Here is a 14,663-nt window from a genome sequence, read left to right as displayed (position 1 = left end):
GCTATGGCATTTTGCTCTTAGCTGACGATTATTTGGATTCGAGACTCGTTGTGCGCCTATACTTATATATTCACTCTAAGGGCTGATTATTTTTAGCACAGCTGAAAACTAATGTATAGGGTATGGAGGAGAGGGTAGAAAAGTGCAAGTGTTTCTATCCTAGTACCAGCTATTCTATTCGGAAACTGAGTTGGTGTTTTCATTAATCGTCTTTCCTCTGAAGAGTGGATATTTTAACCGTCTTTACCTATGGATTAATTCTTAATCTCTCGAGTCACAAAACTTTACCCCCCTGCCCCAGAAGATAATTATGGCGGTAGGCGAAGATCTCTGACCGAGGAGGATGCATCTGTCTTCTATATGTACCCTGTAGATCCGAATTTGTGTAAAGGAAGTTGGGTCACAAATTCGTATCTAGGGGAATATGTAGTTGACACAAACACTACAGGTCACAAACCCAGAAGGCATTACCCCCCTTCCCCACCCCACCCCCCACCCCCCAAAAAAAAAAAAAAAAAAAAAAAAAAAAAGCCACCCACATCTCCAGAACCCGAAATAAAAGGGTGAAAACAAGGGCTTAACCAGAAACCCGGTTTATAGCTGAAAAGAAATACTTTGGATTTGACCTTAGCTCAACTCCAGCGCTCCTGCGATAAACTTTATCATCACTTGGAGATAAAATCTGAGCTGCAAAGGAGGGGAGTGGGGGACAGGGGCGTTATTACTGCGATTTGAGAGCCAGGATCCCACTGTTGCGTTAGTTTGTGTAATCTCAGCACTGACACCGAAAAAACCACCCTTGCTTTCTGTCCTGCCGCCGGTGGGGAGCTTATTGCGCGTTTCGGGTCTAAGGACGAATTTGAGGGGCTGGGGGCGGCTTTTGCGAGGCAGCTGCATCGCGCTGGCTTTTAAAGCGTCTTTATTACGAGAAGGGCGAGGCGAAGCTGCGTTAGGACTTGGGCTAATTCGCTTTTGTAATTGTTCATCAAGTCCTTGATTTCTTGCTTGGAGGACGGGCTCCTTTTTCCATCGGTGCGTGGGAAAACAGTCAATCTCAGAGCCCGGCTAAATGTGATTTAGGAGACCGGGTACCCCGAATTAGCTGATGAATTTCTTATCGATCCCAAACAAGCCTTATTCATCTCTGCCAGGCTCGGGGCGCAATGTCCCTTCCCGCATCACCTTAGCAGGGAATGAGATGCGACCACCACCCGAAGGGACCGCCATGGATCATGCGCCGGGGCAGCCGCTCCCAGCCGCAGCCGCGCACCCCCCGAAAAAGCATTTTTACCCTCTATTTTAATTTTTTCGGGGGGTGGGGTAGGGGGTGCATTTTTATTTTTCCCACCTCCTCTGCGCCGTTGCCCCCCGCCCCGAGGCAGGACACACCCCCGAGGGGTGTGAGCCGGGGGGGCCGGTTCCCGCCCGCGGGCGCTGCGCAGCCCGGGCCGGGGGCCGGGGGCCGGGGGGAGCGGGCGCCCCCGGCCGCCTCCCCGGGGACGCGGGGCCCGGAGCGCTCGCGCTGGGCTCGGTTCCTTATCCGGGGGACCGCGGGGCACGCGCCATTGGCCCGCGCTGTCACATGGACTCCAACTTTGTTCACTTGACAGTAAGTAGGAGGGTTTCACGAAACAGGAAAACGAGTAAAGGGGGGGACAGGAATAAATTTTAGGAGATATATATATTTTTTTTTCCGTGTGTGCAATTCTAAGAAATTAATGGCCATGAGCTCGTTTTTGATCAACTCCAACTATGTGGACCCCAAGTTCCCACCCTGTGAAGAGTATTCCCACAGCGATTACCTTCCCAATCACTCGCCGGGATATTACGGCAGCCAGAGGCGAGAGGGCACTTTCCAACATGAAGCGATGTACCAGCCGCGGTCAGCCTGCAAGGAGCAGCTCTACCCGTCCTGCCAGAGCTCCGGCCACCCAGCAGCGGTGTTATCCCCCCGGGGTCATGTCCATCCTCCGGCCGGACTGCAGAGCCACCTCTCTGAGCCAAACCATCCCTGCGAGCCGGTCACCCCCAGCCCACCACCCTCCTGCAGCCAAAACTCTCTGAACCAAAGCCCTTCCAATTCCTCTTGCAAAGAGCCGGTAGTTTACCCCTGGATGAAAAAAGTCCATGTAAGCACGGGTAAGTGAACTAAAGTGGCTTTGCTTTATAGTAAGTAGCACCTCAAAGTCTTGTAGAAATCTTATTGCACCAGTTGTAAAATAACCATTCGTGGAGATTTACGATCGCCTGTTTGCAGAGCGGTATAATTACATCCTCCATAAATTTTTATTGCTCTGCTTGGCCATGTGCCTTTGAAGTCTCTGTTACCATCCTCCTCCAATTTCTTGCAGGCTACTTTTTTTATGGCTGTTGAATCTTCATAAGTTAAGTTTTATGTTTTCGTAATTTGTATTTAAGTGGCGGGTTGAGTAAACTTTTACTATTCCCCCCCCCCCCCCCTTTTTTTTTTAGCGTGATATTTAATAAAAAGGAGTGTCTGTGTTTGCCTGTTTGCATGTGTGTAGGGGGAACTTTAAAGATTTGGGGATAATAGAGCGATGCTCAGTAGAGGTGTGTATATATATGTGTATATGCACACACAGAGGGCATGGAAAACGCGTCTAGGGGACCTTATAAAAACGTTTAGACAGGAATACACGTCAAGCAATGAGGATGGAGGTGGAGATTTGGAGATAGTTTCTGGGTATATTTTTAGAAGGTTGGCGGTGTATTTTTTTGAGTATATCCCCCCACCAAAAGAATGTGTGATGCTTTTTTTGGGGAAAGGACCCATTAAAGGAACAGCTCGGTAATTCTTCTTCTGCTCTTTTTTTTTTTTCCCCTCCATTCCCCCCCCCCCCCCCTTTTTTTTCTTCTTTTTCCTCCTTTGTGTTTGTTCAGTAAACCCCAATTACTCAGGAGGGGAACCGAAACGCTCCCGCACAGCCTACACCAGGCAGCAAGTCCTGGAGCTGGAGAAGGAATTTCACTATAACCGCTATCTCACCCGGCGGCGCAGGGTCGAGATCGCCCACTCCCTCTGCCTCTCCGAGCGCCAGATCAAAATCTGGTTCCAGAACAGGAGGATGAAATGGAAAAAAGATCACAAGTTACCAAATACCAAGATCAGGTCTAATTCTTCCAGCTCCTCTGCCAGCCTGCAGATCCCACAAGGAGGATCTCAAAACCGATCCCATGGACCAGCCACCAGCCTATAACTATTCCTTGGATGGATGAAGTGTGCGTGTTTGTGGGTGTGAGTTTGTGTGTGTGTAGGGAACACATGATAATTTTTTTTTTTAAATGCTCCGAGAAGCGAGGGAAGGAGGGGTGCTCTTTATTTATAGGGGGAACAGAGGGAGACTCAGCTGCAACAAAGCAGAGCTGTGCTGTTGTGCCTCTCTTCCATTAAAAGAAGGCTGTAGATAGTAGTTTTCAGATTTGGCTAAGATGGATCCTTGTTTCATCTTTAATCACGCCAAGCTCTGCCCCATTTGTCATGTTTACTCTCCCGTACAAAGGATGGACCTTATGTCTGCTATTACCTCGACAACCAGCGCTCACTTTAATAAATGAGGCTCAGTTTCTTCAAGACGAACTGGATTTTCTCCCCACCACCCCCACCACCCCCTTTTTCTCTTCTTCCTCTTTTTCTTTTCTCGCCTGCCAGCCACAAATGGAAAGTTTCTATCCCCCCATCCCAAAGATGCGGCGGTTCTAGCACAGCCCGGTGATGGAGAGGAAAAAAAACAAAACAAAAACCACCAAGAAACACAACCAAAATCCCCGCCGGACACAGACCGTGGGGAGCGGGGGGGCTCTCGGACACTGCGTTGGTCGTGCGTGGGAGTGGGAGGTGGGGGCCACCCTGGGGGGGGGGGGGGAAGGAAAATTAGGTCAAGTGGGTGGTGGACAAAGAAAGCAAGAGGATGGAGAGGGATGTAGGACACCCCCCCTTGCCTTTTTTTTCTTTTTTTTTTTTTTTTTTTTGAGTCCAGCAGGTTAATTGTGAGTCTGGGAAAGGGGGTGTGGGAGGGGAGAGGGGAAAGCAAGGGGTTTAGGTTAGAAACTGTGGCACCTGGATTCACCCCCCCGGCCTAGGGTGAGGGGCAGGGGACGGGGGGAGCTCCTCTCCCGCTGTCTAGCCCAGATTTGTACTGGAAATACGACTTAAGGACGGCGGGGTGAGGGCTCGTCCCTGTCGGGGTGCGCAGGGGTTTGGCGAGGCCCGCTCCGACACCCCGCCCGGCCGCCGCCCCCCTCCCTTTGTCCTCCGTGATGTCCAGGATTACCTGTAAATAGCAGAGAAAAGGAACAACAACAACAAAAAACCGCAATTGAAAATAAAAATTTTCATTGTGAATCTGACCCTGTGTGGTTTTTGGTTGGGTTTTTTTTTGGGGGGGAGGGGAGGGGTTGTCTTTTTGTTCGGGTGAGAAATAATATCTATTTTAAAGAAATTAATTAAACAGCACGTTTCTTTTTTACAGGGATTTCTGTTGTCAATGGCACAGCCTCAACTCCCTAATGAAAACAAAAGATGTTTGACTAGGGTATATCAGCCTTAAGTACTGCTAAGCCTTACATATTATGATTTATTTGTTCTAAGCATATATTAATATGCTCTTCCCAAACTGGTCTCAGACAAAACAGAGGTAGTCATTAGCGCTTTGCTTTGCTGTAAGGAATGGATGTAGCGTTCTATTTCTCTAGAGAGACTTCTCGATTAAAAAAAAAAAAAAATCTCCTTCTCCAAGGTAGTTAATGCATTAATGAGTCTAATTTTTGCACAGATGTTTCTCGGTGTTTGCAGGTTTTCTGTGTATTTTTATATTACAAAGGAGCTGGCTCCTGCGATAGCTCATAGCCTGACAAGCAAATAGATAATCAAGAAGACAAATGGCTTCTTTTGTGAGCCGCAGCTCTTGTATTAATTTTCATTTTCTTTCTCATAGAAAGTATCGAAAATACTGTTCAGGACGAAATAACATTCCAGTTCTAAGTTGCAAATAAAAATTATAATAATAAAAAAAAACCCCACTATTGTGAGCAGTGGGGTCCGCAGGGGGAGGAAGCCTCCCCAGCAGCTGAAGAAAATAATCACTTTCTTATACTTGCTTCTAAAAAGAAAAAAAAAAGAAAAAAAAGGCTTTTGCTTATTTTTTCAATGTTCACGGAATTCTCCGAGACCCCCCATCAGGACCGAAATATTCCCCCACATTATTCAGAAACAACGGCAGGGCTTGAAATATTTAAAGCCAGGGTGTGTTTATGTGTTATTCCTTCAGTTGTCGTAGGTCACCGCAAATAAAGTGTCCCCAACTCAAACAAAGGGCCGTTAGATTTTTCTTTCTATTGACATTTTAATACTTTAAAATAATATTAATATAGTCACATGGTACAGATCTGCTACAAGCTCTGGTGTAGACGAAATGGATTTATGGATGTATGTTTGGATAACTAGCGCATTTTTAGAGGTAGCAACTGCAAACCTTCAAAGTTTCCTTTTTTTTTTTTTTTCCCCCGGGGAGGGTGGCAAGGGCTGTATTTTATTGTAATGCCTGAGGCTGGGGTGTTCTGTTGTTGTTGTTGCATTTTATTTTACTGTTTCTCTCTTTGATCTGCTGGAGTTGTAAAGAGGGTGTTATTTTCAAGATAGTGCTTCTAAGAATGGCAAAAAATAGTTCTTTAAAAAAAAAAAAAAAAGGCATATGCTTCCAGGAATGTGGGGTCTATAGAAGCAAATCAAAGCTGGAAAGTATGAATAGAATAGAAGGGGGAGAAAAGAAGATCTCTATAGGACCTAAAAGTTCACAGCCATTATAAGCAGACAGAAGCCAAGAAAAATGCGAGAATTATACAGAAAATCATTAATCACTTCTTTTCTTTAAATACTTATCCTTTTCCCATTGTTATTCAACAGCATATCTCCGCAGACCGTCTGTTGGGAAAAAAGCACCCGGAGCCCTACAAGAATCTTCAGGGGAAATAATAATATTAATAATAAAATCTGGATCGTAAAGGTGAAAGCTTTATTTTTGGGGGAGAAAAACAAAACCAAACACATTCCCCCCCAAAGCTACCCCCTCCCCCAGACCTCTCACTTTGGAAGAAACCACCCAAACCATGAGGGCCGTCTCTGGGGCGTTGGAAAAAGGATGTGGGAGCGAACCAGGTAACGGAGCTGCTCTCTTGGCATGCATTTCTGATCGGTTTATTGCCTCCTTTCACGAGGAAGCTGGGGGAAAGCAAAAGAAAAAAGGAGCTAAAAAAAAAAGGGCAGAAAGAAAAACAACACGTGAATTCTTGTGCGGGGTTTTCCTTCTGTTTTCTCGTTTTATTTTGACCGATGTGAGCGAGGGAAGCGGGCAGGGAAAATTTGCAGCGGGTTACTTGTGAGGGGGGGTCCCTCGATCTGGGGCTGTGCGGGTCTGGGGCTCGGTCCTGCGAAGCTTTGCTACGGGACCTCTGGCGGGCCGGCGCGGGGACCCCCGACGGGGAGGTGCGGGGGTACCCTCCTTCCTTCCTCCTTCCCCTTTTTTTTATATATTCTTTTTTTCTTTGTTTTTTAATTTGTTTTTGCGAGCAAGATGCCCCCGCCCGCCACGGGCCGGTTTGGGGAGGGCTTGGCAGGGTCCCAAAAGGGGACAGAGCGCCGGGGTGCGGATGACCCGGGATGAGGATGTCCCGGGGTGCGGGTCACCCGGGATAAGGAAGTCCCGGGGTTTGCGGGTGTCCAAGGGGGTGTATTTGCCCCCGGACTGTCGGTGTCCTGGGAGTGCGGGTGCTCCCGGGGGCCGCTGCCCCGTCCCGGGAGCGGTGGGGGAGCACCGAGGCGAGGAAAAGGGGTGAAAATTGGGGAGACAAAACCCAGCGCTGGCAAGCCCCGATCGGGGGATAGGGTTCACGCAGAGGACACGTTTTCTAGGCGATTAGCTGTGTATTATCGCCGGGGACTGACCTCGCAAACCCCTTGACCTCTCCGAGGCTGGACATTGTGCTCAGCCCGCAGTTCAGCAAAACTTTGCGTCTGCGGGGTCCCGTCGGCCCCGGTCCGCACCGCGGTTTTGGGCCGTGGAAGAGGGGAACCGGCACCGGGAGGGGAAGGGGCGGAGGGGGGAGGGAGGGAAGGAGTGGAAAGGGTCTTAAAAGTGAGTTTATTTCTGATTTCTCACGGTTTAACGGTTCTGTTTGCGAGCCCGGGCCCGGCAGACGCTTTCCCCTCTGATTTCACTTCAAAAGCCCTCGGTGTTTGCTTGTTGCTTCGTTCCTTTGTAAGAAAGGGAGAGAGAAGGAGGGGGGCGCGGGGGGGTCTGCAGCGGGTTGGCTTTGCGGAGCAGACCGGCTGCTGTTTGCTTTACAAAAATAGTTTGGGGAAACCCAACCGCAAGCCCTCAGCGAAGGCGCAAACCTCCAGCCCGGCGCTCCCCTCGCCCTGCGTCTCATCTCGTCTCTTATTTTCAGAAATTCCTTTGTTTCCGAGAGTCCTTCTCCATCCCCTCCGCTCCCTTCGCCCTCCCCCCGCACCTCCTCCCACTTCGCCCCTGCCCACGGCGCTCTCAAAAGCCTCTCTGTGCCCAGCTGCCTGCGCGGAGCGGCGCGGAGCTGCGCGGGGGATCTCAGCGCCAGAGGATCCCCGGGATCCCCGAGCCGGGACCCACCCCCACCCCAGTCCCCCAGGCATAGGTCCCGGCCGGGCTGCTGAACCCCTTTGTTACCTCTTGGTCCCAAAATTGGACCAAAAAAGGGTCGTTGTGTGAGAAAAATCGCGTAACCCACCCCCCTGAGACGGAGTTACTAGAGAGAAGGGGTATAGAGGAAGCATAAATAAATAAATATGTATATATACATCTATATGTGCTTGGATATGGGGAGGCTCTGCCCGATATAGGGGGCCTGGGGGGTCGTGCTGCCCCCAGTATAGCGCAGGTCGCTTTAAAGGCGGCTGGGCTCGGCGAGCGGCTTGGGAGTTTCTCAGCCCCGGTGACAGATTTATGATCCGCAATAAGAACGGCGTGTTTAAATCCGTAAATCAATCTCGCTTTCTCACTATATAAACGTTCATTTTATCTTTAGAAAGAAAACGGCTTTGATCACGGCACCTCGGAGGGCGAAGCTGCTGTTTATGGCCGCGTTTCCGACCCTTTGAACTGGGGGCTTAAAAAAAAAAAAATAAATCGAAAAGGGGGCTTCTTTAGCATGAAACAAACCCGAAAATTCCAGTGGAGGCGATGGGGGGGTGGGGGGCGTGGGTATCTGCCCCGTTTACTGCCTGGGATGGCTCAGTTCCGGGTTGGTTTTTTTTTCCGCTTTTGAAAATTTATTTACTCGGCTCCATTCACAGGGACACTTCGGTTTATGACAAGAGAAAAAGAAAAAAAAAAAAAAAAAAAAAGAAGTGGTTGTGTGAAGCGAAAGTTGCGGCTTCTGAATTGACCTGAAGTTCCCATAAAAGCCCACCCCCCCGAAGCTTCCTCCCCTCGTGGGACCCCCCCAGCGGCGGGAGCCCCTTTTAATCGGGTTTCCCCCCCCGCTTCCTCCCACACCTTGACCAAACTTGTCTCTTTTCCGACAGCTACGTCCACTCGATAAAATCGATTCAGGAATAATCGAGGGGTTTTGAAAACGAAGCGCTTCCCCGCTCTCTCCTTCCTGGCCGGGGGAAGCCCAGCACCTCCACCCACCCCACCCCACCCCCCTAGGCTCAGCTTAAAGGGGGGGGGGAGCGCTTTTAAGCTATTTTAATTAATTTTTACGTTTCATACGAGTTCCCTCCAGGCTTTATCCGCGGAGGGGTGTGTGGAATTTCGGTTCCCGGTGTAGCCGGGTGTAGGGATGCTGGGGATGGGGATGGGGGGAGGCTCTGCCCTGGGGTGTCCCCCCCCGATACCTGGGGGTTCTGGGACACGGTCCTGAGGCTTTCAGGCTCTCCATGGTGCCTGCCCCCGGATGACCGTTTTCCCCGTGCCCGTCGGCGGGGCCGCGCTGGCTGCCCTCTCTGTACCGGCAGCGCTGTGCCAGGGCAGCGCGCCCGGCTCCTGCCCTGTGCCTGCTCCGCGGCCTTCCCAGCCGCTCCCTTTGTTGCTCTTTTCTTTTTTTTCCTTCCTTTTTTTTTTTTTTTTCCCCTCCAGGATCCTTGTACTTGGCAGCTCTCTTCAGAGTTAGAATTTGATTTTTTTTTTTAATTATTATTATTATTAATGTAATAAATGCTGGCCAAACAATAACAGCAGCAGGAAGAAAAGGCCTGGAAGTGAGGCGAAGGGAGGGCTGAGCTTTTTAAAACCTTGAGTTTTCCTTCTTAGCTGATTTAGTCTCCAAAACAGTTGTTCTATTTAGTGCAAGATTGTAATAAAAATCTCAGTGGCGAGAAGAAAAAAAAAAAAGACAGAAAAAAAGCACCATGTGGCTTAGCTGAACCAAGGTCCAGCAAAGCCAACCTCAAGGAAAGGTTTGGAGAAGGGTTTAAATGCTCCCAACTCCAGGCAGGCCAGAGGATGGGGAAATAAACCTAAAATCGTGCCTTTTACCAGAGAAGGGGCTAAGGTGGGTGCCCTTGTGCACCCTCACCCCGCGCTGGCACGGCCGTGCCAGGCAGCCGAGCGAGCAGCCCGGGGAGGGGGGGGGCTCTGTCCACCTCGAAAAGCTTCGTTCAGTTCGAAACTTCTTTAAAAAAATACTGTTCCGGTGGAAGGTCACAGTGGTCCTTTGAGTATGAAACTGAGAGACCCCCTTCCCCCTTCCCCATCACGTGATTCATTAAATAATTAATGCAGAGGTTGCAGAATAGATATGTATTCGTCAGGAAAATCGCAGACATGGTCTCCTTGTGTCTGACGTGAAATTCAACTGTCCTTTAAAAAACAAGCCTATAGCTGAGGAAAAAAAAGAGAGAAAGAGCGAGAGGGAGAGAGAGAAAGAGGGGGAGAGGAGGAGAGAGGGAGAGGGAGAGGAGTCTGCAATAAAACAATTCTCAGGAACCACGAAGCCACGCCGAGGGCTGGATTATTGTAAGTAGCAGGGGCTTCCCAATTCCTAGCGTGTCTATATGTCCATGTAAATTTATTGTTTGTTATTAATGTTATTGTCGTAAAATGTGACAAATAGCCGTCTTCATTTCCTCCCATTTCTCTTCACATGGTGGTATGTGTGTTTATACCCATCGAGGCATTTCATTGATATTTTTAGGAATATTCCTCTCTCTCCCTCTCCCTCTCTCTCCTCGCAACCTCTTTTTTTTTCTTCCCCCTTTCTTGATTTATTACAATAAACATGTCAGCAGCAGTGCGGCTGCCATTGTGTGTGTGTTTGTGAGAGAGTTGTGTTGTTTATAGTGGTGTCCAAGATAAATCATTTCTCGAGTGAAAATGATGTGCAAGCGATGATATTTTAGAGCGAGGATCTCTCTCTACCCCACTCCCTGGAGTTGATTATTTCAGACGATTTACAGTAATAGATCAGCAGCTAATATGAAAGCTCTGTAGCTGGGGGTCTTAAATTACAGCATCTGTGATTACCAATTAAGGAGAGATTTGTATAAATTTGGTAAACCGGGAACGCCTCATTGGCATATACACCTAGTAAAAGAGCACGACCTTAATATAGAAATTACAGCTCGGAGTCCTGCGTTGCAGCATCCCTTCATCAACGATAACCCATTTTCTCCCCAGTTCCCTCTCCCCATCCCTCGGCAGGACTCCTCTTTGGAGAACAGGCACAGGTTGCTTTAGCAAAGCAAGGCAATGAGGTGCCTCCTTTTAAACCAGGCACTAAAATTGGATTTAAAACGCAAAAAGAGAGAGAGGGGTTGCAGCAGGAAGGTTGCAAGGTAGCCAGCTGCCTCTGAGAGAGGCAGGGAGCTGGTCGCAGGCAGCAAAGCGAGTTTGCCCATCAAAACCAGAACAATGGGGAACTGGGGCGCTGCCGAGGGACCCCAAGCAGAGGCGGGCTGTCCCCATAACTACTGACAACCACAGAAAGGGGAATAAACTCACTGCGGGTAATTCGTTGTGCTTTTCTAGCAGGAGGATAACTTTGCGTGGCTTTCTAGCGCCCGGATCTCGCTAAGGCTGTGATGGTGATGGATGGAAAGAGGGGATAATGTTCTTAGGATGAAAGTTGATGAAGGTGCTCCAAGGAATGTCTTTCTATTTAGGATCTCGAGCCTGTTATTCACCTCGGGAATAGCAGAGCTCCGAGGAGAAATAGAGCTGAAAATGGGCTTAAATACCAGCAGAACCTGGCCGGCAGCTGTGAGCTTTTCGGGGGTTCCTGTGTGAAATGTCGCTGAGCTCCAACAGGGAAACCTCTTTCGAGGCACTGGCCAGGGTAGTGAAGCTGGAGCTTTGGGGGACGAGCTGCGCCCCAAACGGGGGCACCGCTGCCTGCCCCCCTGTCAGCGCGGGGAGTGCATCCTCCGCGGAAGATGGGCGGTCAGGAGACAGGCACTGCCCTTCCCTCCCGTCTCCGAACTGGACCAAATTGGTCCTAACCGGGAGTGTTGAAAGGGAAGGAGGAAGTGGGAGATCGCGTTTTTAAATATTTTACAATCTCCAACATGCGAGGAGTCAATAAAACTGACAACAGGAGCAAAGATTAAATGTTCGCACCGGATTCTCGGATGAGAATTCACCGCTTTTCCCTCTTCCCGTGCCTTGCCTTGCCTTGCCTTCCCTCCCTTCCCTTCCCCTCCCTTCCCTTCTCTTCCCTTCCCTCCCCTCTGCTCGCCAGCCAAGTCTCACACCGCCCGAGCGGGGATATTTAACTCTGTCTGCTAGTGTAAACCTTTATGTAGCAAAATTAGAGGAACTCAGCGACTTTCATTAAATATTAAGGGAGATCCAGGGACGGTGACTGAGCCAGAAATACAGCATCATTCTCTGTCAAGCCCCGTATTAATTTAAGTCGTCGTATTCAAACGGATGCAGACCCCCTCGCCCTCTTTTTCCCCCACTTTATTTTATTCAGTGGTATTTTGTTTTATTTTGTTGCGTTCCTTTTTTTTTTTTTTTTTCCTCCCCCCCTCTGTCGGCTTAGGATGTTGAGCGTGAGAAACTGGCCCTTGGCAGGGGGCGGCTGCGGGCTCGGTGCCGGGGAGCCACCCCGCAGCCCCCGCCCCGGGCGGCAGTCCCCGTTAAATCAATACCGGAGCTTTATCCCCGGTCCAGACGTCTTTGTGCAATTGTCGCCCTTTAATAATCACATGTCAGGAGGAGATGGGGTGGCCGAGGGCTGCCGGGTCGCTCTGGCCAAGCCCTCGTGCTGGGGACACTGCCCCGACCCCCGAGCTCTGCCTTCCCGGCCCCGGGGGGGGACCCTGGCCCTGGGGTGGGGCTCCGGACCCGAAATATGACCCTGGATATAAGCCTCAGACCCCGGTTAAGAGACCAGAATAGAAGCTCAGATCCTGGTTAATAGCTCCACACCTCCATGAAGAGACCCAGACCCAGGAGAGCACCCCGTATCAGAGAGAGGACCCCAAAACTCAGGAGGAGAGCCCCCAACCTTGGAGGGGTTCCCAGACCAGAGAGGGGACCGCAGACCCAAGATAAGGACCCAGACCCAGGAGGGGACCCCAGACCCACGCTAGCACCTAGACGAGGGAGGAGACCCCAGACTCAGGCTGGGAGCGGGGCCGGGCGGTGAAAGGCAGAGCGCTCCCCATCCCGGTCCCTGGCCGGGGGCTGTGGGAAGGGGCTGGGACGGAGGGGCCCTTGGGTGATGCAGAACGTCCCTCCGTGCAGGATCCGGGCCGGGAGGGCACCGTTATCCCCCCAGCCCCGAGCGCTGCCTCCCTCCTTGTTTTTGCCCCAGATCCTCAGGGCTCTGCTCCCCCCGTCGCGTTAGCTCCATCCCCCCCAAACCCCAAATCTCTCCTCTCCGCGCTCGGCGGTGACCCCAGGGAAAGGGCTTGGTTTCGGCCAGGGCTGGGAAGGGAAAGTCCGGAGCAGAAGCCCCTGCCCCGCGCATCCTGCGCGCAGCCCCGCGGCTCGCCACAGCCTCTCCCACCTCACCGCCCAACAGCTTCGCTGCTCTCCCAGACCGGCTAAAAATGACGAGCAAGTAGTTCCTTACCATTTTTAAGCTGCATTTCTTTATTAACTCGTTGAAACCGAGTTTTTCGAGAAACCAGCTATTGTGCCTTACAGTTACAAATGGCAGAAATAACGTTCAAGAGGCGAGAGGAGATAATAAGCAATTTCAAGTAGCTCGAGCAAGTGTTATTACATTAATTTCTGTGCAATAAGCCTTTCTGCTTGCCTGTCATCTCGTCAGAAGTTCCTGGTCTATCACCGCTGCGAATCCGTTTTTATCACATCTCACCCCCAAAGAAATCTCCCTCCCTTCCCGTCTCGGCCAGACATTCCCTATCTTTTCCCAAAAAGGAAGCTATTAACGTTGTAAATACGAGTCAACAGCACCTTAATTCATAATTTATTGCAGGCGGTAGGAGAGAGTTATTTAAGATCAAAGCATCGCGGAGGGCGAGAGCTGGAAGGCGTGGAGACGGGGAGCGATGAGGAGGGGAGCGCGGAGACCTGTGGCTGAGGCGAGGAGAGGCGCGGAGAGGAGCGGAGCAGCGGCAGGGCGGGCAGGACGTGGCAGCAGTTCCCCCCCCCCCCCCCCCTTTTTTTTTATTATTTTCCCCTGGAAGGGGGCTTCAGGCAGGCTTTGCCCTGCCCGGCCCACAGCATCACCCCCGGCTGCTCAGGCCAGAGCAAACCCGGCATCACCCCAAATCCGCCTCGCCGAGGCCCGAGGGGCCGGGGGGGGCGGGGGGGCGCATTCGATGTCAATGCTGCTGCTTCATTTTCATATTTAAAAAGGGAGACCAAGACGAGTCACAGGCAGACAATACAAAGGGAAGAGCTCGGTCACTTTTTAGTTAAACAGGCAAAAATTTGGAAACGGTGACGGTTTTCTTTGAAGTTTTCTTTTTTTCCTTTTTTTTTTTTTCTTTTGGTGGGGAGGAGGGAGAGTAGAAGGGGGAGGCGAAAGAAATAAAGGACAACAACCACATTTCAACACTTCCCTGTGCGTAACCCTCCCAGTCGAAAAGGAAGGCTATAAATCAGAGGCGATGGTGGAGATTTGACTCCTTTATTTTTTTTTAAAGCGCAGCTACGAGGGGAGGGCGCCAGGAGAAATCCCCACTCGTTGCTGTTTCGTCTCCTTTTGATGTCCGACTCAATGCGAAATGTATCAGCACTTTATTGGCAGCGGTATCTAGAGGTCAGGAGAGAAGCCTGAAAAACTTCGGGTCAAATTCTCTCCGAGCATGTCCCGCTGAAATCCATGGGGAATGGCAATCCGCAGCTTCTGGGCTGGTGGGTACGGGGAGGGGGCCCGGCCGCCCCCCCGAGCCCTTCTCCCACCGTCCTGGGGGCACGGGTACCAGCGCTGTCCCGTGCCCATCACCTGCCTCCCGGGCTCCGGCCGCTCACCGCTGCCCAGCTGGGGAAGGGGGGGTTGGGGGGGCTTTTTTTTCGGTGGGGAAAGTTCCCCAGGCTTGTTTTCGGCCGGGAGGGTTCCCCCCCAGGCTTCCCTCCCGGTTTTTGGGGCTCATGGCACGTCTCGCCCTTTCACCAGCATCCAGATCCATGTTTCCTCTCCCAGCGCTGAGGTCAGCTCCAGCAAAGCCGAGGCTAAAAATAACCCCCAGG

The 14,663-nt window shown here is 50.9% G+C and overlaps 1 protein-coding gene across 1 annotated transcript; it reads left to right on the top strand.

Moving 5' to 3' along the window:
• The first annotated feature begins 484 nt into the window (after positions 1–484).
• On the top strand, positions 485–4,368 carry HOXB4 (homeobox B4). Its single transcript, XM_056362445.1, has 3 exons — positions 485–1,609; positions 1,713–2,139; positions 2,902–4,368. The coding sequence occupies exons 1-3, from the start codon at positions 1,583–1,585 to the stop codon at positions 3,216–3,218; spliced, it is 771 nt and encodes a 256-aa protein (XP_056218420.1). The 5' UTR covers positions 485–1,582; the 3' UTR covers positions 3,219–4,368.
• Positions 4,369–14,663: the final 10,295 nt, after the last annotated feature.

The sequence above is a fragment of the Falco biarmicus genome, chromosome 17 (genome assembly GCF_023638135.1).
Source record: "Falco biarmicus isolate bFalBia1 chromosome 17, bFalBia1.pri, whole genome shotgun sequence".
Classification (NCBI taxonomy): domain Eukaryota; kingdom Metazoa; phylum Chordata; class Aves; order Falconiformes; family Falconidae; genus Falco; species Falco biarmicus.
Note: the sequence above shows the minus strand (reverse complement) of the source record. Positions and strands in the feature narration are given on the sequence as shown.

Excerpts from the sequence above, each read along its gene's own strand:
- HOXB4 (XM_056362445.1), top strand. The coding sequence starts at position 1,583 with ATGGACTCCAACTTTGTTCACTTGACA. Across the intron at positions 1,610-1,712 it reads CCAACTTTGTTCACTTGACA|AAATTAATGGCCATGAGCTC; the intron begins GTAAGTAGGAGG and ends TGCAATTCTAAG. Across the intron at positions 2,140-2,901 it reads AAAAGTCCATGTAAGCACGG|TAAACCCCAATTACTCAGGA; the intron begins GTAAGTGAACTA and ends GTGTTTGTTCAG.